We start from the raw sequence: 22019 nt of genomic DNA, 5'->3' as shown, positions 1-22019 counted from the left end.
AATGAAGTCCAATGTATGTATTTTGTTTTCTTTCACTGCTTGTGCGTTTGGTGCTATATCTAAGAAACTATTGCCAAACCCAAGGTCATGAAGATTTACCTCCATCTTTTCTTTCAAGAGTTTTATAGTTTTAGTGTTTATAGCTAAGTCTTTGGTCCACTTTGAGTTGATTTTTGTGTGCGTTCAGACAGAAGGGCCTAGCTTCCTTCTTTTTGCATGTGCATCCCCAGTTGTCCGAGCACCACTTGTTGAAAAGACTGTTCTTTTCCCTCTGGATGGTCTTGGCACCCTTGTTGAAAATCAAGGGCCATGTGTGTATGGGTTCATTTGCGGGCCCTCAATTCTACTCTGCTGGTCTAAATGTCTAGCCTTGTGACAATACCACACTGTCTTAGTTCCTGCAGCTTTGTTGTAAGTTTTGAAATCAGGAAATGTGAGTCTTTGACTTTGGTCTCAAGTTTGTTCTAGTGTTGGGAGTCCTTTGCACTTCTACATGAATTTGAGGATTACTTTTTCTGCATCTTCAAGTAGGGCATTGGAATTTTGATCGGAATCACGCTGAGATGGTAGATAAATTGGGAGAGTGTTGCCACTTTAACAATAGGACTTATTCTGATCCATGAGCAAAATGTGTCTTTTCATTTATTTAGGCCTTCTTTGCCTTCTTTCAACAATCTTTTGTAGTGTTCAGTGTAGGACCCTTGAATCTCCTCAGCTGAATTTATTTCTAAGTACTTTATTCGTCTCGATGCTTTTGTAAATGGAATTATTTTCTTAGTTTCCTTTTTTCTTTAAAGTAGGCTCCACACCCAATGTGGGCTTGACCTCAGGACCTGAGATCAAGAGTCAGATGCTTTACCAACTGAATCACCCAACACCCCTCTTAGTTTCCTTTTAAGGATGTTTGCTGCTAGTATACTGATGGATACACAACTGGATTTTGTGTGGTGAGTTCAAATATTAGCTCTAATAAATTTTGTAGTGGATTTCTTAGGATGTTTAAAATATATTTATTTTTTTATTGGTGTCCAATTTGCCAACATATAGAATAACACTCAGTGCTAGGGGTGATAGAAAGGGAGGTGGGCAGGGACTGGGGGTGACTGGGTAACGAGCACGGGATTTTTTTAATATATAACATTCTGGCATCTGCAAATAGTTTTCTTTCTTTTCCATATTTGGTGCGTCTTGTTTCTTTACCTTGACCGATTGCTCCACCTAGAATGTTCAGTACACTGTTGAATAGAAGTGGCAGGAGTGAACATTTTGACTTGTCCGTGGTCTTAGGGGGATGCTTCAATTCTTTTTTTTTTTTCAATTCTTTTACCATGGAATAGGATAGTAGCTGTGCGTTCTTCATAAATGCCCAATTTCAAGTTGAGGAAGTTCCCTTCTAATCCTAGTTTTCTGAATGCTTTTCATCCTGAGAGAGTACTGGATTTTGTCACATGCATTTTCTGCATCATTTTGTGGTAATCATGTGGTTTGTTCATTTATTAATGTGGCATATCATGTTGATTTTCATACGTTGCACCACCTTTACAATCGTGGGATAAATCCCACTTTGCCATTATGTATATTCCTTTTAGTTAAAATTCTTTTAATGAACGAAACTGTTGGGTTTGGTTTGCCAGTGTACTTTTTATGTTTTGCCTTTGTAGTCGTAAAGTGTATTGGTCTGCACTTTTCTTGTGGTGTCTTAGTCTCACTTTGCTATCAGGGTAAAGTTGGCCTCATAGAATGATTTCAGAACTTGCCCCCCCCTTCTATTTTTTGGGAAGACGTTGAGAAGGATTTATAATTCTTTTTAAAAAAATTTACATTCAATTAGCCAACATATAGTAGTACATCATTAGTTTCAGAGGTAGAGTTCAATAAATTATCGGTTACCTATAACACCCGGTGTTCATCATATCACGTGCCCTCCTTCATGTCCATCACCTAATGACCCCACCCCCACCTCCCCTCAGTGACTCTGAATTTGTTTCCTAGAGTTAAGAGTCTCTCATGCTTTGTCTCCTTCTGTGTGTGTGTATAATGTCTGTGTGTGTGTGTGTGTGTGTGAGAGAGAGAGAGAGAGAGACAGAGAGAGACAGAGAGAGACAGAGAGAGTATATATGTCCTAATCCATTCATCTATCAGTGGGCATCTTGGCTCTTTCCATAGTTTGGCTATTGGGACCATGGCTGCTATAGACAATGGGGTGAATGTGCCCCTTCAGATCATTTCGTTTGTACATTTGGGGTAAATACCTACTAGTGCAATTGCTGGGTCATAGGGTGGCTCTATTCCTAAGTTCTGGAGGAAACCCCACACTGATTTACAGAGCGGCTGCACCAGCTTGCATTCCCACCAACAGGGTATAATTCTTCAGGCATTTGGTAGAATTCACCAGCGAAGCCAACAGGTCCTGAGCTTTTCTTTGTTCTAAGTTCTTGATGGATTTGCTCTCTTTACTTTTTTCATGGGTCTATGGAGAATTTCTATTTTCTCATGAGTCTGTTTTGTTACATTGTGTGTTTCTAGGAAATTGACCTTTTCACCGAACTTGCCTAAATTTTGGTGTACAATTGTTTATGGAATTCCCTTGCAGTCTTTTTTTTCTATAAATCTCTGCAAGGCTGATAGTAATGTCCCCACTTTCTGATCTTAGTGGGAACATTTCTGAATTTAGCATTCTGACTCTTCTCTCCTTTCCTAGTATACTATTGCTTTTATTTCCTTATATTCAAAGGACATATCAGCTTCATAGGCTTCCATGTGTATCTTTCCATATAATGCCACTTGTGCTAATGTGAAGGTCCTACCACCTACCAAGTCCATTACTGCCAGCTGTACATGGAGTATCTGGAGAGAAAAAAACAAACCTTGGGTGATCGACAGAAACTTTGGGTTTCCTGTCAGGTGAAATGAGGCAGAACTCCATTATTATCTAGACTTCATAAGTCCCTTTATAAGTAGAGAACTCATATTCAATATTCTTTTTTTTTAATGCAGGTATGGTCCTTACCACAGTGCTCATTAACCTTACCTTCGTAAATAGACACAGGATTTTGGGAAAGGCTTGACCGGTGTTTTCTGACCTCCACTTTCCTCACAGGGCCCTGGGCCCATGGGCTGACTTAGAACTGGACACTTGGTGGGGGACCAGAGATTTCCACTAAAGCTGCTAACATCAGCTTTCTGCTTGCCAGTTCTCATTATTTTCTCCTTAGAGAAATCAAGTAATACCCCATCCAGCTGTCCCTATATCTAGACCACAGAACACTACTATGTACTCTGTTTACTATCTCTCTTGCCACAGATTCTGGTCAGTCACAAGAGACTGGCCCACCAGGGCCTTGGAGTCCAGTATGGTAACGGTCCCTACCTTGCCCCGCATAGGCTTGTGACACCATTGGGTCTCTGCCTCTTGAGAATCCTGTTGCCTCCATTGATTGCCAGTCCCATGCCAGCATCTCTTGCTTCCAACAATGGTTTGCAGAGGAGAGTCGGCACTGGGCTTCTCAACGATGCCAGTGCCACTACTTCAACAGCACATTCCTTTTTTGAGCAGGGATTTCTGAGCAGCCCTCCGACGAAACAGAGGCTGGAGGTAGAACATCTGATCTTACATTATATATCATATCTAAAAACCTACTCCCTTGGACCTTCTCACTTATTCCTCCATTTTCTCTGCCTAGGAAGTTCCAGTATTTCCATGTCATTTGCTGCAGACTGTTGTCCACGCTTATATCATGTGTACAGGAGGCTGCTGATTTGGCCCCTTTCAGGACATCAAACCCCGAGTCACAGCTCTGTGCAACCATGTTAATAAGTTCTCCCCATACCGACTTATATTCTGTTCTCTCTCGGGGGTCCAGCATTCTCAAAATCCATTGCACATATATTATCTCACTTCGTGCAAGTACCTACGAGCTGGGTCCTACAGTTTTCTTCTGCATACAAGGCATTTCCCATCCAATGTGAACTTCTTTTTTTTTCTTTTTTTGGTTCTTTCTAACCTAGTCTCATCTACCCTTGTTAATATTCCACTGGTAATGGAGGTTAGCAGAGATTAATGTCGAGTAAGTGAAGCAACATCTGTCCCAGTAGTTACCTTAGATGAAGTCTTTGCAGCGTCTCTGAGAACAAGGAAGCTACTCTCCACTAACAAGGGTCAGGGGGTTGCTAATGCCCAGGTGAGGTTTCAGGGGATTATGGGTATTCAGTATTTCCATGCTCATCACCTTAGTGTGTCTCGGGGTTCCACTATGTCTTCTTCAGATGAACACTTAAATATGGAGAACAATCAATTCTGTGCATGCCGTGTCCATGCAGCTCTGCCAACCAACAGTTAGAGTCAGGACGCGATGTTCCACCCTCTGCCTTGTGACCATAGGAGAGGAGGCCTCCTTCATCCACGAGGTTAGGGTGGGTGACAGGTTGGGGTAGCCCATCAGACACACACACACACACACACACACAGACACACACACACACTCCCATGCTACAGAACCAGTTTAGGGTGATCTTAGAACCCCTTAACAATTGCTCAGGCTGAAAGGTATCTCAGAGTCTACACAGCCAGCCCCCCAATTCGGCTACACACCCCGAATGTGATCCTGGTTCACACGGGATCTTTGTGGAGGAGATGAGATACATGTCCTAGGCATGTCCGCCCTCTTCAGTGGATGCCTCAGGCATACATGACACCCCAAGGGGGAGAGGGTCCTCCCCCTTCACGCCAAACCAAAGGATACCCGCAATTTCACAGGCATGGGGAAATCTGGGGTTCTGGTTTCACATATAGGCCATCAAACCATGATCCTGATACCAATTTCTTACTAAGAAGGCAAAGTAGTGCCTCACAGTCACCTTAGAAATGAGAGAGTCTTCAACTGTATCTTACTTAATCTACTGACTCACAGTGCCAGGAGTGGATGATGGGTGGATGGATGATGGATGGATGACAGAACATAAAGACTCCGAACTCTGGGAAATGAACTTGGGGTGGTGGAAGGGGAGGAGGGCGGGGGGTGGGGGTGAATGGGTGACGGGCACTGAGGGGGGCACTTGACAGGATGAGCACTGGGTGTTATTCTGTATGTAGGTAAATTGAACACCAATAAAAAATAAATTCATTATAAAAAAAAGATGATGGATGGATGGATGAGGTAGTGAACAAAATATTAGAATGTAGAGCCAGATATGGCCATATGAGAAGGCTGAAGTTGAGTAGTCAATTTGGCCGGGAGATACGATGTTCATAGAAGAACTAGAGTGTGTTGTTCCAGTGTAAAAGGTCCACAGACAGCATGAGATGGTGTGTTTCCAAGTACTTTTCAGGACCATGAGGATGTCATGTGGATTAGCCCAAGCAGAACGCCTCAGGAGTCATTGGCATCTCTCAGGCAGCATCCAAAGAAGTTGCTTTTGGGCCTCAAGCTTACACAATTTGGAAGGCCCTCTTCTAAACTTATGCAAAATGAGCATGAACGTGAATATTGATTTAGGATGTGAAGAAAATTCATAATGAACTTTTAAAAATGACGACTAAATCACTGAAATTCCAATATAGTATGTACATACACACACACAGTTGTGTGTGTGCATGTATTTAGATACAACTGTGTAGTTGTACAATCTAAAGTGTGAAGAAGTGCAAGTTCAAAGAAAAAGGTACAACGTTTTATTGGGAATCAAAACAGCTAACACTTGCAAATTTTACACACACATTCTCACAAATCACAGGGCCGTATGAACATATAACAGAGGCCTGTGAGTGACAGCTGACTCCCTCTAAGAATAGAAATGCACTCGGGTTCATGTCAGACCAATAGTGCTCATTTTCACATCACATTTTAAAAGCAAACTAGCTTTTCTAACATTTTTTTCCTCAAAAACTCTTACATTCCGAATGTTACCATCCCCATGTTCAAGTTAAGATAACAATTCATAGGCTTCAGGGTTTATCTTTTAGTTATGCACGTTTCATTGTACCCTGTCAACAGCCACAGGTAACCAAATGGAGGCTTTTCTGTAGCTCATTTCTGACTCCCAGATCCCGGTCCATCTATTGCTCACACAGCCTGGAACGACTTACCAGCCTGCATATATAACTGTCGGAACCTGTCAGGGCTAGCCAGTGAATAAATCAAAAGAGAGCCCTGGCTTGGTAGGAGACAGATGACTGCGTCTTAGGGGACACAGTTCCGGAACAAAGTGCATGCTTTCCTACAATGCGTGCCACTTAGATGGGCGCCCAGCAGTGAACCTGGACTCCAGCTAGGTCTAAAATCGCTAAACTGTGTGTCTGATTACTCTAGTTCTCTTCCACAGGAAAATAAGCCACTACATGCAAAGCATCCCATCAGTCAGGAAGACAGCTTGGAGCCTGTTTGTTTTAGGAAACCACTTAGCCACTGAGCAAGAACTGCTTCCCTAAGTGGAATCTCAGGCAAGTGTAGAGGTCACAGTCTCGCACAGGCCGACAAAATGTTCACCGCACGTTGAGATGCTGTTCACTCCCATGTGGACTACACGCAGATGACCAGTCATTAACTTTGGGTTCCAGACGGCTTTTCCAGGAACCATGAGAAGGTAGTGACAGTATATCGCAAACATCCGTGCCGTTGGCTTCACCCCTCAGGGCTTTTCTTCCACACAGATAAGCATGGCAGATCAAATTCAAGGAATTATCCTAAGAACGAATGCACTCATTTACACCTGTGTGAGGTGTCACAGAGAGAGTGAGAAATCCATGTGATGTTTCTGCGAAAACCCATATTACATTTTAAAAGCGATTGTTGCTTCATGTCTGACACCAGGGCTCTTTCACGTCATAAGAGATCATACGTCCCGTATTTAAAATATGAAGTGCTGACCAAAGCAACCTTATGAAAACATCTAGACAATGACACATCCAAGTAAGTAGAGAGAAGTACGACAGTCTGCAGTCTATTTTTCATCAAATTAGTTTGCGAGGCGTTTGGGAACCAGAAACAATGGTGGCCGTGCTACGCACAAGGGACACAGATGGATCCAAAATGAACACAGCATGTTGCCGGGGTCTCAAACTTCTAGAATGTATGTACATGGCATAGAGAATGGAAGGATCCCGCCCTGCATACAGACAGGGCAATGAGAGGTCTCCCTGCTGCAGTGTGGGCACAGGAAGGCTTACTTATTAGGCCTGAGCCCGGGTGCCGATCTCTTCCGTATTTTTTTAAAGATATTTTTATCAAACAGCTCTTTTTCCCGGTAATGCACGGGTGGGCCCCGTAGGTACTTCTCTTCTGCCTCCTTATAACCTAATCCGTCAAGTGCAGCAATTGAACAAATGATTGCTTCTGGCAGAAGAACTTCCAGAACAAATCTCACTTTGTCGTCCCTTGCCAGAGTCAGCCTCTTCCTGTCTATTTGTTTGTAGATTTCTTGTAAATGTCCCATCACGACATCCAACTGGTCTTCATCCTCCAGGTATGTTTCAATGCAGAGCGTGTACCTGTTGGAATTCAGAAATGATGTCAGCCACCTGGACTGTTTCCTGCCTTTGACAATGTCCAGAAGGTGGTGATCAGCCCCTTTCGTTTTCACGATGAAGTCCACGAGCCTCTGGTTGGCTCGGTCCCGAGCAGCCCTCATCCGGTCAGGGAGAATCTTCTTGCGGGGCCTCTTCCCGCCCGCGGAGGTCTCCTCCTCAGAATCCTCCAGGTCGGCATAATTGACCTTCGGGAAGTCAGCCTCCAGGTCCCCATCCTGGATGGCTTTCCGAACTGGGTAACTGACGTCAGCAGCATAATAGTCCAGGAAGGAGCCTGCAAAAGACCCACAAGTGAGCCCTTCTCTGTAGTGAGAAATCAGGGAGAAGCACCAGTTCACACTTTGCTCGTACACTTTCCTGGCTCTCTTCATCAGTGTTTCTTTCTCTTTGCATTCCAGGGGCTTTAATCTTCGAAGAGGAACTCGAATGCCACTCATTTCAGCGTGCATGTTTGCCTCAATCAAAAGCACCCTTGCAGTCTGCTCTGCTTGGCTGACGCTCTTTACCACCGCTGGCCAAAAGGGGTGATTTTGAAATTTAAACCAGACCATCATTCCTCCTTCAATGGGACAAGGCTCCTGTGGAGAAAGCATGCTGGTCAGTTGTCCCATTTCCTGGCTGACATCCTTCTTAATAGCAGTGGTGGGGTTCACAGCCTTTGAGCTGGCCGAAGGTCGAGATTCCTGCAGCCCTTTCTCAAGCTCTCGTACCTGTAGCTTCCTTCTCCTGTTTGCCAGACGGAGTGAACAACGTGGCGTCAGGTTAGGGGCACTGGAGGAGGCTGCCACAGCTTTCAAGCCGGGATTCAAGGGACCCTCTCCGTGGTCCTCAACATTCCCAGGGGAGGCAGAGCGCTCAGAGGAGGCAGCCGGGGTCTGTGCGTGGGTGTCAGGTGCCTCTTCTTTCAGAGCCTCCTCGGGCACAGTGAGGTTGAGACCTGGTGGCGGAGATGGAAGGATGCCTCCATCTTCAGCCCCGGTACCCTCTTCCTTGGCTATGCCATGCGAGGGCCTAACTCTTGAGGTGTCCCTCTCTTCCTTGCCTTCTTTCTCACCACCATCTTCTGCAAGCGACGGTAAGTTCGGGTGCCTGCTGGAGCTTGGTGAGGACTTTGCTCGCCTTTTCCTTGGAACGGGAGTGACGGTTGTGTGTGCCTGTGATTGGCTGCCTTCTGGGGCGTCCAGTCTCTGAGTAAGCAGCACCCGTGATTTGAGGTTTCTGCGTTTCCTGAGACGCCTCAGTAAGATCCCTTTGGCCTTCCGGTAGTTTTTAAGAGATCGCTTTCTTGGTCCCCTTCGGGACGGTGTAGTGGTCTCTGGATCATCCGATGCTCCTGCTGGGCGCACATCTGCTCTCTCCTTCAGAATCTCCAATGCCACTGTAAGAGCGTTTCTGTAAGGCACTTCCTGTCCCGCTGGGACACTGGCCTTCGACTGGGCTGTTAGCAAGGAGGTAATGGATTCAATCTGAGATTCGTTTAGGATCTTTACATCTGTGCTTTTCACTTTAATTTTTTCATCTACCGAGAGTATTTCAACTTCTAGAGAAAGTGCTCCTTTCCTCTTATTTCTTGGTGAGACCCCGAATCTAGACAAAACCCTTGCTGGCCACAAGTGGCCTTTCCAATTGCATAGGACATACTCAGCATCCATTGTGATTTGGGTGTCCTCTCAAGTGGTGACTAATAGAGGTTGAGGGGTCTGGCCGTCAGACACACTCCGAGGGCACGTCTTCCCTCAAACAATGTCCTTCAGCATGGCTTTTGGCCTCGGGCCACAAAGGGTTTACGGCTTGTGTGGACTGTCCTTCTTCACCTGAGGCTCCCAGGGTCACGGGGACTTGTCATCGGAATGGACTGTATAGGAGAATACTGGAATGTGGGAAAGGAAGAGAAGAAAAGCATTAGGGGAAAAAATTCCTTTTGTGAACGTAGAAGAACATCGGTCAATGAGAATTGAAAGGAGATAAAACAAAGTACTATAAAGAGTGTGTGTCAGATAGGGGGGTAAATACAAGGCAAGTATCGGGGAACATACAGAAGATACCTGAGGAGTTTTTTAACCTTCCATACCCAACTTCTTGCCCTGCTTGTTGCCACTCCGTACTAAAGAGCATCTGTGTGGGGAGGCGGGTGTCATATTCCAGATCTCATTTGTGTTATTGGCCATCTTGTGCTTTTTGTGCTCCCTGGGGCTCATCCTGGGGGAATGCTTCACTCGGGCCTTATTTTCTGGGGGCGCTGATGTCACCCTGTGCACCAAGGAAGCCAGGGACAATCTCCTGCCTAGAGACCCTGAACGCCAGCCAGCCCAGTCTTGGGTTCAAGAGCATGAGCTTAGAATCCAGAGGTTCACCAAGATCATCCTGTTGGTTACTGGTGCCATCCTTCATAAGGATTGCTACAGGCATGGGCCATTGGCTGTGACCTGCCCTTTTGCATTGCACTACGGTGGCTCAAAAGGCTGTTGCCCATCCCCCTCCCCTCCCCCAGCGCTAACTTTTCGGAAAGAGATGGCTGTAGAGCCAGGAGCAGAATAAGCCACACTCCAAATGTCAACATGAAATGACTGCAAGTGAAATGTTTAGTAAAATAGGAACATCTTACAAAACACCACGTAGATGAGGGGAGGCGTGAGTCTATTCGCACCACCTGTTGGTTCACACGCTCCAACTGCTTGTCTGGCAGTCCCTTTCCTCTGCTCTGTGCCTCTGAGGTGCACAGTCCTTCCAGGGATCAAATGGCCTCAAATGTAGATACCCAGGACGTACGTACCTCTAATGTTAATCTTGAAAATCGGAAAGCCAGATGGGAAATGAAGCCAACGAAATGGGGATGGAGTCATCATTTTCCCTTCCCCAACTCTGGAATACAGGCTATTCTGAAACAGAAATGTTAGTTACATCTCATTTGGAATGTAGACCTGTCTCTCTGCTTCCTTCTTTTGCATTTCAAAAATATTGCCACATTAACCTGTTTAGTTTAGGCTAGTCCTCCTATTTCAGAACCATGGCAACTACGGCTTTCATAATAGCCTTTTTGTCCATCTTAAATGCAAAGATTTAATAGTAGCAGCGTTTGGGTGTGTGTGTGTTTGTGTGTGTGCAACAAAAACGGTGTCTATTTTGTAAGTGTGTGTTGGTGTTTCTGAAGTAAAATTGTGAAGAGAAAAACCATGCCGAGGGGTGTACACGGGGGGCAATACATTATAGATGCTTGCTGTCAACATGATGGTATGAGGGTTCAGTGCACGTCCCAATGCACCATATACACACGCATGCACATATTGCCTAGGACTGTATTTCTTCACTCAAGAGCAGTATGGTATCACTGTTTCGTAAGAATCTGATTTTTTGTATCAATTTTGTGAATCAGTTTTTGCAATGCGGTTTCCCTGACATTTAAAAACTTAATTTAAATACATTTCAATCTTTTAGATGTGTGTCATGCAGAAAATGCAGTTGTTCTCTCAATCCCCCTTCCGACCCATCAGGAAATACCTGTTAATGGGTTCTACTTTTCCACATATACTGTTCAATTATGTATCACAGTTCGCTTACAGATTTTAGTTCATCCAGTATCGGTTTCAAATGGTACGCTTTGATTTACAACAGATTATTTCCCTAAAAAAAATGCGTGTATGCCGGACATTGTTCACACATACTCCTGGCTACAATATGCAACGTATGATGACTCAGACTTTGGGCCCAGCCTGCACAAACCTTTTCTTGCCAGAATGTATGATCATGCAGGTATTGTGTCCTCTGCTTTACAGAACTCAGTGTACTGGCTCTTAGATCACGGGTGTCGGGTGAGGACACGGAACAGAGAAGAGAAGGAAAAACAGGTAACTCAACCAACTGCAGTCTCCCTGCAGCATGACCTGCCAGTCTCTCACACAGAACAGGAGTGCCTGAGTCACCTGAGCTCCAAACAGACCCCCAAGAAACACACACACTCACAGGTACATACACAGATTCAGAGTGATGAGGTTAGAGATGCAAGATATCTGATATTGATGCATGGAATCCATGCTTTCTGCTCTACACATGCATGCAAATGTTGTTGCTTCCAGGGCAGGGCTTCTTTCAAGCTTCCCTCAGTTCCTTATCTTGGAAATACACACAGAGATTCTAAAATGCTGTTTAAGATTATAAAGTAGGAAAACCGTTAAGGATCAGTAAACTGATCACCCAGAAGGAATGCGAACTGCAAATATATGAGTCTCGCACTTTTAAATTCTGTTTAAACCTATTTTCTATAAGATATTAGAAAGGGCTTTAAAAACCATAGCACCTATTTGACTATTCTCTCCCATCCACGTTTGTGTACATCTGTTCAACTACGAAGCACTTTAATGGAGTAACTTGCAGCGGACAACCAAAATATCAATTCCAATCATTTTGTCCGGTTACCAAAACAATGCATCCTTGAGAGACGCAGTCAGAAGGAAAGGGTTTTTAAGGGAAATATAAAATCCTCCATGGCCTACTCAACAGATGCTTTGGCCCACTGTCCAAACATCTTCCATTTAAGGGTTGGCACATAATGTTGCAGATGATTTCCTTATTTTTTCATCCTAACAGGAGCACAGCTTTCTTCTATCCCTCTAAGGGTGCATCCAGGTGGGTGTGTAGACAGACACGTGGCAGTTGGAAAGAAAGAGGGACAGAGAGAGGGAATTATATGTAAATGTTGATCCTCTTCTGCACACCAGGAACAAGTATTAAAAATAGAACCTTGGATGACACTGAAGTAACTATTAAAGTGACCCCCAATCCTGGAGGGCTTGGATCTGAACATGTATCCACAATTCTAGTTTACAGTCATACCAAACATGCCTGCCCAGTAAAAATGAATAGAATAAAACAGAAGGGGAATCGTAGAAGTAACAACTCCACAATTTGTAACTTCAGGGTCAATTCCAGACCATCAAGAAATAGAACCCTCAGATGAACCAGCTTCAATTTTGAAGTCCTGCTGTTAACTCTAGTCCCTTTGCCCCTTGGCTAAGGAATGAGAGAACGTGGTGTCAACGAATATTTATTTCTCCAGTCAATGGCAATGACTTTTGGAAGAATGAATTTGGAAGCTTTGTTGCTTAACTCCTTTCCCCATTGAGGGCTGTGATCACTTCCAAACAAAAACGAACACAACCCTCTGAACGTGTTCTGTCAAAACAAGGGCACTGTCGTTGATAGAACTCCCGAACCCCTCCACCCCCCAGAGGCAGAACTTCTCTCATCTTTAACCCAACACCCTTTCATCCCTTCCCTAAATTCATTGCTTATTTATTGGACTGTTTTTTTCTGTGTTTTTCATTCTGAGAGGGAGGAGGAAGGAGGGCCATAGGTAGAGGGAGACGGAATCTTAAGTAGGCTCCATGCCCAGTGCAGAGCCCCACACGGGGTTCGATCTCATGACCCTGATATGATAAACTGAGCTGAAATCAAGAGTGGTGTCCCCTACCGACTGAGCCTCCGAGGCACACCTTGGAGCTTCTTTAAAGCTGTAGGCTTTGTGACCTTAAACTGTCCCCACAACATGTATTTCCATGAATAGACGAGTTAGCAGTTTCCCCTTTCGGCAATAAAGGCACATTTCATGTAATTTCACTTAGAGAGAAAACACGTTCTTGCCTACTGTTACGCCTTTCCACCGCCCCATGAATCCAGCATGAACTTTCCACATGTCAAAGTTTTTAACCACATTCCATTTGTAGAGCAACTGAGTGGGAATTGCATCTTCAGACCTTTCCCTTATGTTGCTCACTAGTTTCATAAACTCATAGAGGTCACACCTACTTGGAAATGTGGACCATTTTTGTATAAATATTTCAATGGCAAGTAGTGCAGACTGAAAACTCGTGAACCACCCTCAATTCTATCAAAGAACTGACAAAACTAGGCTTGCTTCTCACCTACAAATGATCAACTACAATCCTAAGAGCACCTACACGTTCAAATTGCCAAACTCTGCCCCCCATTTTCCCTTAAGAAAGAAGGAACCATAGCAACTATGCTTGCAGGCACACACCATCAAGAGCACTAGAGCTACCCAGAGGAGCAAAAGCATGAGTGCTTGTGCAAAGGACTACACAAACATCAGGGTTCGCCTCGGGGCCTTATTTTAAGACTAGAGTGACTTCTGTCCCATTCCTTTAGCAAACTCAGGTGGTTTCTCCCATCAAGCAGGCCAATTTTCTTCCAGAGATTCTCTGTTACCCCTACAGTCACTGTTACCTGCCACAGGGAGACCTCCACTTCCCTCTCTAACAGTCATGAAATCATGCACAGCCTTAGGACTGAAAAAGTCAAGGGCATCCTGGTCTTTCCTGCAGGCGAGACTTCCATAATTACTGATATCCATGTGAGTGGACAAAGTGTGTATTTCAGAACCTATTAATTTCCCTGTGTCGGGCACAAGGAGAAAAAGGTGGCCTAATTCACAAGACAACTCACTGCATCGTAGCTTGTCATAACGGCATTGGATGTCTGCCAGGTGCTTGCTACCCATGGGAATAGACTAAAACCGATAATCTAAGCCAACAAGGGCATGTTATGCATCCAACACAAGGACTGATGCAGACCTTCATGTGCTGACAGTGGACAAAAATTCATTCCCCCCCCCCAAAGAAAACATATCTAGAGACCAATGAAGTGCAAATATTACGCTTTCCGTTAGGCACACATTCACATGAGAGCAACGGTGTCTACTTCATCTTTGGATACAAAAGACATGTCAATGCAAGAGAAGAGTCCAGAATGATGAACAGAAATGTCATGGCACTGTTGCATTGGCAAGAGTGGAAGGAAAAGGACAGAAGTGGGTGGTGAGGGTAGACATCATTTCTCAAATGTTTTAAAACATTACACGGAGGACACATTTATGTGTACATAGGCACCAACACCTTACTTTGCAAAGATTCTAAGGTGATATGAAATGAAATCCTGGATGTAAGTGAACAAAAAGCAGGCAAGCAAAACAGTACCAACCATTGCATAGAAAGCAATGCAAATACATTGGAAATGTCTTTGAGGTACATTTTGTATGGATCAAAGGAAATGTTCATTATTAAAATGTATATATTTAACCACAGAAGATATATTGTACTGCAGTCCAAGAAGAGGGAAGGGCTGCTGAATGTGTGAAGGAACAATAGGCAACAATGTTCCAAAATAAAGAAAAATATCAGATGGTGTATTGATATGCCAACTTGTAAGTATAATATATTCCCTCCCTCTGCCTGCTCTCCCTCTCCTCTTCTCTCTCTAACATTCACACACACACACACACACACACAGGTCTAGGCTCATCATGGTTAAACTTCTAGAACCCAGTGGGAAAAGAACAGCTTTAAAAGCAAAGAGGGAAGACCAGCATGACTTTTAGGCAACACTCTCTTCCTAGTTCTGTGAAAGATAGCTTGAGTTATTTGAGAACAAAAAAGAAAAAAAAAAGAACAATTGAGCAACGACACAAGAGTGTCATGACAGGAAGAGTGGGCACTTGTAGTTCCAGAGAACCCAATGGAGGATAGGGTGGTTCTGAGAAGCCATGACGTCTGAAGAGGAGACCTCAGAGCGTGGGCTCCGACTTTGTCTGTTAGAGATGTTTCTTAGATCATGTGTGTGTCGGCTACTCAGAGTGAGCACAATATCCTCCCCTAGGCTACACAGAGTCACATTAGATCTTCCAATCCTACCCATTTACCTTATTTGCCGACTTCTAATGCTCTCCCATTTCACACACATAATAACTGGATTTTCAGTCAGTGCAAGTGAGTCGACTTACATCTTTAAGGGTTCATGGGACACTCATCAAGCAGAGGTACATGATGAGGAATATTTGGGGATATCTGCTTTCAAGAAGTCAGGTAACAATGCCCTCGGGCAATGGTGTCACCTTAGGACAGCAGAAAGGGGCCCTGGTGTGACAGAGTTATTCAGTCACCTAAGCTCCCCAGCCCCAAGAGAAGCTGCCATCCCCTCTGATAAAACAGGAGGGATTAGAGCTCTTAAAGTCCAACTGAAAACCACACTCTGGCAACACACAAACACACACACGACTCACACATTGATAGCAGACACTGACTAGTCCAATGTTTCTACATGTACTCCATCTCTCCAGTCTGTAAATATCCTTGTTAAATGTTTCTTCTGTCTCCATAAAAGAATGGCTTACCCCAGTTGTCATGGAAACCAGAATGTCATCAGAAAAGGTCTTCCTGATGTTCACTTGCTCTGGAAACGAGGAAGTACTAATACCTCCTCAGATGCCGAGCGTTGATCGTGGTCTCAGTCAATTACACCCTGACCAATCCAGTGAATGAATGAATGAGTTTGTGAGTGAATGAATGAATGAAACATTGAAGACAATATCTGATGGTCTCAGAAAAGGCATTGAGGGCAGGGGAGTTTTTGTAAAATGGGTTATGGAAGAAATAAAGTGGAAAGATAACAGCTTCTGTCTTCACTTCACACACACACGCTGAGGATCCAGGTTCCATTAAGGACCTCCTTTCAACGTGCCAAGACACATGAGGCCATGTGTGTTTGTGTGGGTGGGATTCAAGGACTCTCAGTCAATTAAAAATGACCCAAGAGGAGAAGACGTGTCAGGACAAAGGCCCTGGATGTAAGAGGTCCATTTGCCTTAACTGGAAACTCGGGTTGCAACAAGACCAAATGACCCTCAGTGTACCCTTGGACAACTGTGTACTGACCTTGTTTTCAGGACACCAGTGGTTCCTGAGAAGAGAGGCGAGTCCCCAAAAATGTCCCTGATGGAGGACAATAGGGAGATAGAGATGAGATAGAGCCTCTCACATTTGGGATGTGCGCTCAGCTTGTACTGCTGCAACCACACTGCCAATGAAGGCTATGCCCAGAGGTAGGGCTCCTCTCAGAAGGGCACACAGCGCACACTTCCACTCTCATAGTCATCTACATTAGGGGGCAGAGGTGCCCTGTGACATAGCTCTTGTTTCCTGTTAAGGAGCTCCAGGCAATTCTTCTGTGGCCAGTCCTGGGCAGTGTGATGTGCTGGAAACAGGCTTTCGGGAGGGGAGATTGCAGTTCCGAGCTCCAGGGTTTTCCTATTTCCATGTTGTAAGTAGTTCCATTATGGCCGAATTCAAACCACTGACTCGATGTCACCGAGTGCTGATTTGGCAAGTGATGCCCCAAATCAGCCCTCACACTGGTTCCAGACAGACCCAGCACAGCCCTGGATCCCAGATTCCAGAGCCAGACAAAGGCCTCTCGTTTTATGTGCAATCCAGGAGAGCAGGGCAAGCTGGAGTTTTCATAGAACTGTGTGCCGCCTGAATGAAGGCTTTCGAAAGGTTCTTGGTGAAGAGGAGAGGAAGAGGCATACCAAGAGCCTCCATGTATGTAGCCTATGTAGTTTTAGGGGTGGGAAAATAGTGGGAAGCACCCATGGCCAATCTTTTCAAATCAGAGATGCTTTCTGAAAGACCAACTCTTTCCCCTTAATGTTAGACATTCTAGGGGCATTAACAGCTATTGTTAGGCTTTGGTTTGCAATTCCCAGTGACTAATAATATTGAGCATATTACCATGTGACTTTTGGCCATTTGTTTATCTTCCCTCGGGAAATATGTACTCAGATCTCTTTCCATCCTTATTTGTTTTTAAATTTGGTTGGAGTTTAAGGGTTCTTTCTATACTCTGGTTGCTAGACTCTCTCTAGACATATGATTTGCAGGGGGAACCCTGGGTGGCTCAGCGGTTTGGTGCCTGCCTTTGGCCCAGGGCGTGATCCTGGGGTCCTGGGATCGAGTCCCATGTCAAGATCCCTGCATGGAGCCTGCTTCACCCTCTGCCTGTGTCTCCGCCTCCCTCTTTCTCTCCTTGACTCTCTTGAATAAATACATATAATACTTTTTTAAAACTCATATGGGCAGCCCGGGTTACTGAGCAGGTTAGCGCCAACTTCAGCCGAGGGCGTGATCCTGGAGACCAGGGATCAAGTCCCACATCCGGCTCCCTGCATGGAACCTGCTTCTCCCTCTGCCTGTGTCTCTGCCTCTCTCTCTCCTCTCTGTGTATTCTCATGAATAAATAAATAAAATCGTTTTTAAAAAGACATATGATTTGACAATATTTTCTCCCATCTTTAGGATATCTTTCTCTCTCTCTTTATAGTGTCTTTTATTTTTTGTTCTTTTAAAGATTTTACTAATTTACTTGAGAGAGACAGCGAGAGACAGAGACAGAGAAGAGAGAGAGAGAGACAGCGACAGAGACAAAAAGATAGAGAGAGAGAGAGGGAGAGAGAAAGAGAGAGACAGAGAACAGAAGCAGGAGGAGCAGGAGAGGAAGCAGGCTCTCTGCTGAGCAGGGAGCCCGATGCGGTGCTCAATCCCAGGACTCTAGGACCACAACCCGAGCCAAAGGCAGATGCTAACTGATTGAGCCACCCAGGTGCCCAAAGATAGTGTCTTTTAATGCAAAAACTTGTTTTCAGTTTGGTGAACGTCAATTTTCCCATTTCTTTTCTTTTGTTGCTTTTGGTCTAATGTTTAAGAAATCCAAATTCATGGAGGTTTACTGCTACCTTTTATTTTAAGAGTTTTATAGTTTTTTGCTCTCACATTTAGGCGTTTTGTGTATGCTGTGACTAGCGTGTCCAACTTATGAGCTAACCTCTGGAAGGATAACTTCAAAATTCCTGAAATCCTCTTGGCACTGCCGTAAGAAATCAAAACGTGCTGATACGATCTATAGACAGGAGTCATCCAATACCTGTGTTTTTCTATAGTCGGAAGACCTCTGAGATGTATCAATTTGATTTCTCCCTACAAGTGTAAAACAGACAAGTTCACGGTCGGTGTTAGAAAAGTCAAAAGCTGTTATAACTCAAAAGGTGTCATAACTCTTCTTGGTTAGTCATGGAGCAGATGCTCCACTAAAGTCCCTTGTTCCAATTTCTTTCCTGATTTTCAGATTTTTAATATATTCCTCACATCCTTGGTGGGCATTTGCAAAACAAAGACAGTGGTTTTATGAAGCCACCAGATGGAGATATTGAGCTGCCACTGTTTGTGACAGTCAGGTCCTTCTTGACTAATGCAGTGGTTCCAAGTGTGAGAACAACCTGGAGAATTTACTTAAAATGCAGATTCCTAGCACGCCCACATGGTTGATTGGGCAGGCTTAGGACAGATCTAAGGAATCTGGACTTTAACACTCTCCTTTCAGGGATTCTGATATACCGGTGATCCCATGCACCACCCTTTGAGAAGCTCTGATGTAAATGGCCATTGAAATCATGCACATAGGTGGAAAAGTATAGGGAAAGTATATTGATTGAGATAAGAATCAAGTAAAACAAAGTCCTGAGGAACATCATCATGCGAAGGCTCATCTGAAGAGAAGGAGCTAGCAATGGTAATAAGTTGCCAGAATGAAAGGAGATAACGGGACACTATGCAGTTATGGAGGCCAAAGGAAAACAGAGAGAGTGGAAGGAAAAAAAAGGAGATAAGAAGGGTCAACCAGACTGCATGCATTTTTGTTCAAATTTATCCACACATCCGTCATCATCTTCTCTGACTTCTTTGGAAGAAATGCTGCCTTTAACAGTAAGAATGTGGGATCCCTGGGTGGCTCAGCGGTTTAGTGCCTGACTTTGGCCCAGGGTGGGATCCTGGAGTCCCGAAATCAAGTCCCACATCGGGCTCCGTGCATGGCAGCTGCTCTCTCGGTCTCTCCTTATCTCATGAAAAAATAAATTTAAAAAGAGTAAATATGCCCTTGTGATATCTGACACACCCTAATTTATTCATGTACTTGAAATATGTATTTCCCGTCCCAAATCCACATTTGTTAATGAAATGTTACAGTTAATCCTGATGATGAAAATGTTAGCTTTTATGCTTTGAAATATGTAGCAGGCACCAGCTTGCATTCAATGTTTGATATTCAGGAAATTGTGTGCCAGTGGCTCACAAAGTGGCGACAATAATGGCAATACAATAAACACGAAACACCGGTCACCATTACGATAGAATGAACCAGAAACAGTAATGCTGCTATACTGCTACTAATATTTACTAATATTTGACTGGTTCCTGGATATTACTGAGGGCCCGTACGAGTTTTTATGCATTATTTCACGTAGCGGCATCGAAAATATCACGAGACAAATACTGTCGGTATACCTTTAAGATAGTACGAAAGTGATCAAGGCTTCGAGAGAGAGGTCAAGATGTCAGCTCAGTGTCTCACAGTCCCCGAGGGGGACAGCCCCGTTTAATGGCATGCTGGACTGTCAGTTCAGGCTTTGAGCATTTTTGTGAGTTTCCCTTTAAGAAAACCCAACATAGTCAAGTTTTGTATTATTTTCAGAAAGGCACAAGTTGCAGGGACCTCCCGGTCGCCACCTAAATCCTTGCTCTCCTCTTTTTCCTGGGCCCCATCTAGGCAGCATTGCCCAGCTTTCCTTGCTGTCACGCGTGACCATGTGCCTGAGATCTAGGCAATGGGACGGCAAGCGGAAATGATGCGTGCCACTGCCAGGCCTAACTTGTAAACACCTGGCACCTTGTACACCTCTGTGCTCTTTGCCCCTTCTAGCAAACTGCTAATGGGGCCACGTCCGGGGCTCCCGTGGAAGCCCCATGTTGGATGTGGCAGACTTTCTGACAGCCGGGATCCCTGTGGAAGTGCATGGATAGTGCCTGCCAGGAGGACCCAGTCACTTTCCCAGTAATGTGCCAAGAGTAATAGATAAACGAATTGAGATAAACCATTTGAGTCCCTGTACACGTTTGGGTTTACGTGTTAGGGTAATAGTCTACCACCCCTGACACAAGCTGGGCAAAAATTAATTTGTGGTATGCCCTGCTCTGTCACCGTGAATTGCATCTTCCTGCATGTTGAATAGTGGCTCAAACAGGGGCTTTGTTTATTCCAGGTAACACATGGCAGGAATACATAATCCAGGGCTGCTACTACAGTTCGGGCAGCCCGGATCTCCTCTCTTCTCGTCCCTCTCTCCTTAAATGTGGCTTTTGTCTCAATTTGGAACCCAGGAGTCGTTGTTGAGCTACTGGCGTTTTCTCTACCGGGGACAGACCCTTCTTCCCGTCATCTTGTTTGGTCTCCGTGAACTCTTCAATGGGTTTGTCATTTCATAACGCTTAGGTGCACTCCAAAATTCCAAAGACAGCACCTTTCTCGATTGACATGTTTTGAAATTTACATGGAAAACAAGAACTTTGTAAAGGACTTCCACCTCCACAGTGACAACCTTCAAACCATTTTCTGCAGTACTGGGATAGGCAGGCACTACTAGAGACCATGGCTTATAGCTGAAGATGTGCTGTAGCCCCAGAGCAGCAAAGGGACACAAAGCAGTGAAGAGGGGAGGGCCAGGGGTGGGCAAAGGGGTGGTGGAAGGGGATGAGGGTGGGGGGTGGGGGTGAATGGGTGACGGGCAGTGAGGGGGGCATCAGATGGGATGAGCACTGGGTGCTATTCTCTATGTTGGCAAATGGAACACCAATAAAAAATAAATTTATTATTTTAAAAAAAAGTACCGAAGGTCTGGCCCTTGCTCCACTGTGTGGCTCTGCAAACTTGGGTAAGCATCTGTAGTCTCTGACCATGGTCCTCTTAACTTATACACGGGCCTTGCACCAATTCACCTTCCAGAGGGATATTAAGATCATCCAATGAGTCACGGGTATGTATCCCTTCAGGCCAGGACCGCATAGCTCGCTGAAATGTTGTCTGTATTCATGGGCAAACAGTGTCCAATACGAATGGTGAGTTCTAAATCTGCTTGGCAGAATGATACAGGCTTCCTGCACGGTCAATGCCAGGCACAGGAATACGGTCCTCTTAGCACACAGAGGACTGGATTACAGTGCAGTGAGAGGAGTGAGGTGGCACAAGTCACAGCAACAGGCAAAGGAAGGAGTGACAGCCAAGGGTCTCGGCAGAGAGGTTGGTTGAGCTCATTCAAGGGTGCAGTGGCAGGCAACAGCCAGGGTGTGCTTCGGGGAGTGGCAAGAAGCTCAGGATGGGGAGGATAAAGGGGAAGTCAAAGGAGACGAGGTGCTAAGGATCCTCGTATGTAGGGTCGACCCTCGTGTGGAGGCTGTCAGGAATCACGGAAGGATCTGAGTCATCAGAGTGTAACGTTAATACCGGAGGACTCAGAGTTCGGCCTGACTTAGAATATTTGTTTTTACTCTTTAGAGATTATTTATTTATTTATTTCTTCCTGAGAGTTGCAGAGAGAAAGCGAGGCAGAGACACAGGCGGAGTTGGAGAACCAGGCTCCAGGCAGGGAGCCCTACGTGGGACTCCATCCTGGGTCTCCAGGATGAGGCCCCGGGCTGAGGGGGTGCTAAACCGCTGAGCCGCCCAGGCGGCCCCGACTTAGGAGTGTTCATTCTACCACAGGCTGTGGCTTTTGGCACAGGATAAACGAAATGAGTGGTGGGACGGGACAGAGAACCAG

At 45.0% G+C, this 22019-nt stretch overlaps 1 protein-coding gene across 1 annotated transcript; it reads right to left on the bottom strand.

The window, feature by feature from the left end:
- Nucleotides 1-7161: 7161 nt before the first annotated feature.
- Nucleotides 7162-9177, bottom strand: LOC140596141 (PWWP domain-containing DNA repair factor 3B-like). The gene has a single exon (XM_072743535.1). It carries the CDS (start codon nt 9175-9177, stop codon nt 7162-7164), a length of 2016 nt encoding a protein of 671 aa, XP_072599636.1.
- Nucleotides 9178-22019: the final 12842 nt, after the last annotated feature.

Source organism: Vulpes vulpes, chromosome X (assembly GCF_048418805.1).
Source record: "Vulpes vulpes isolate BD-2025 chromosome X, VulVul3, whole genome shotgun sequence".
Taxonomy (NCBI): domain Eukaryota; kingdom Metazoa; phylum Chordata; class Mammalia; order Carnivora; family Canidae; genus Vulpes; species Vulpes vulpes.
This window is presented reverse-complemented; position numbering and strand designations above follow the sequence as displayed.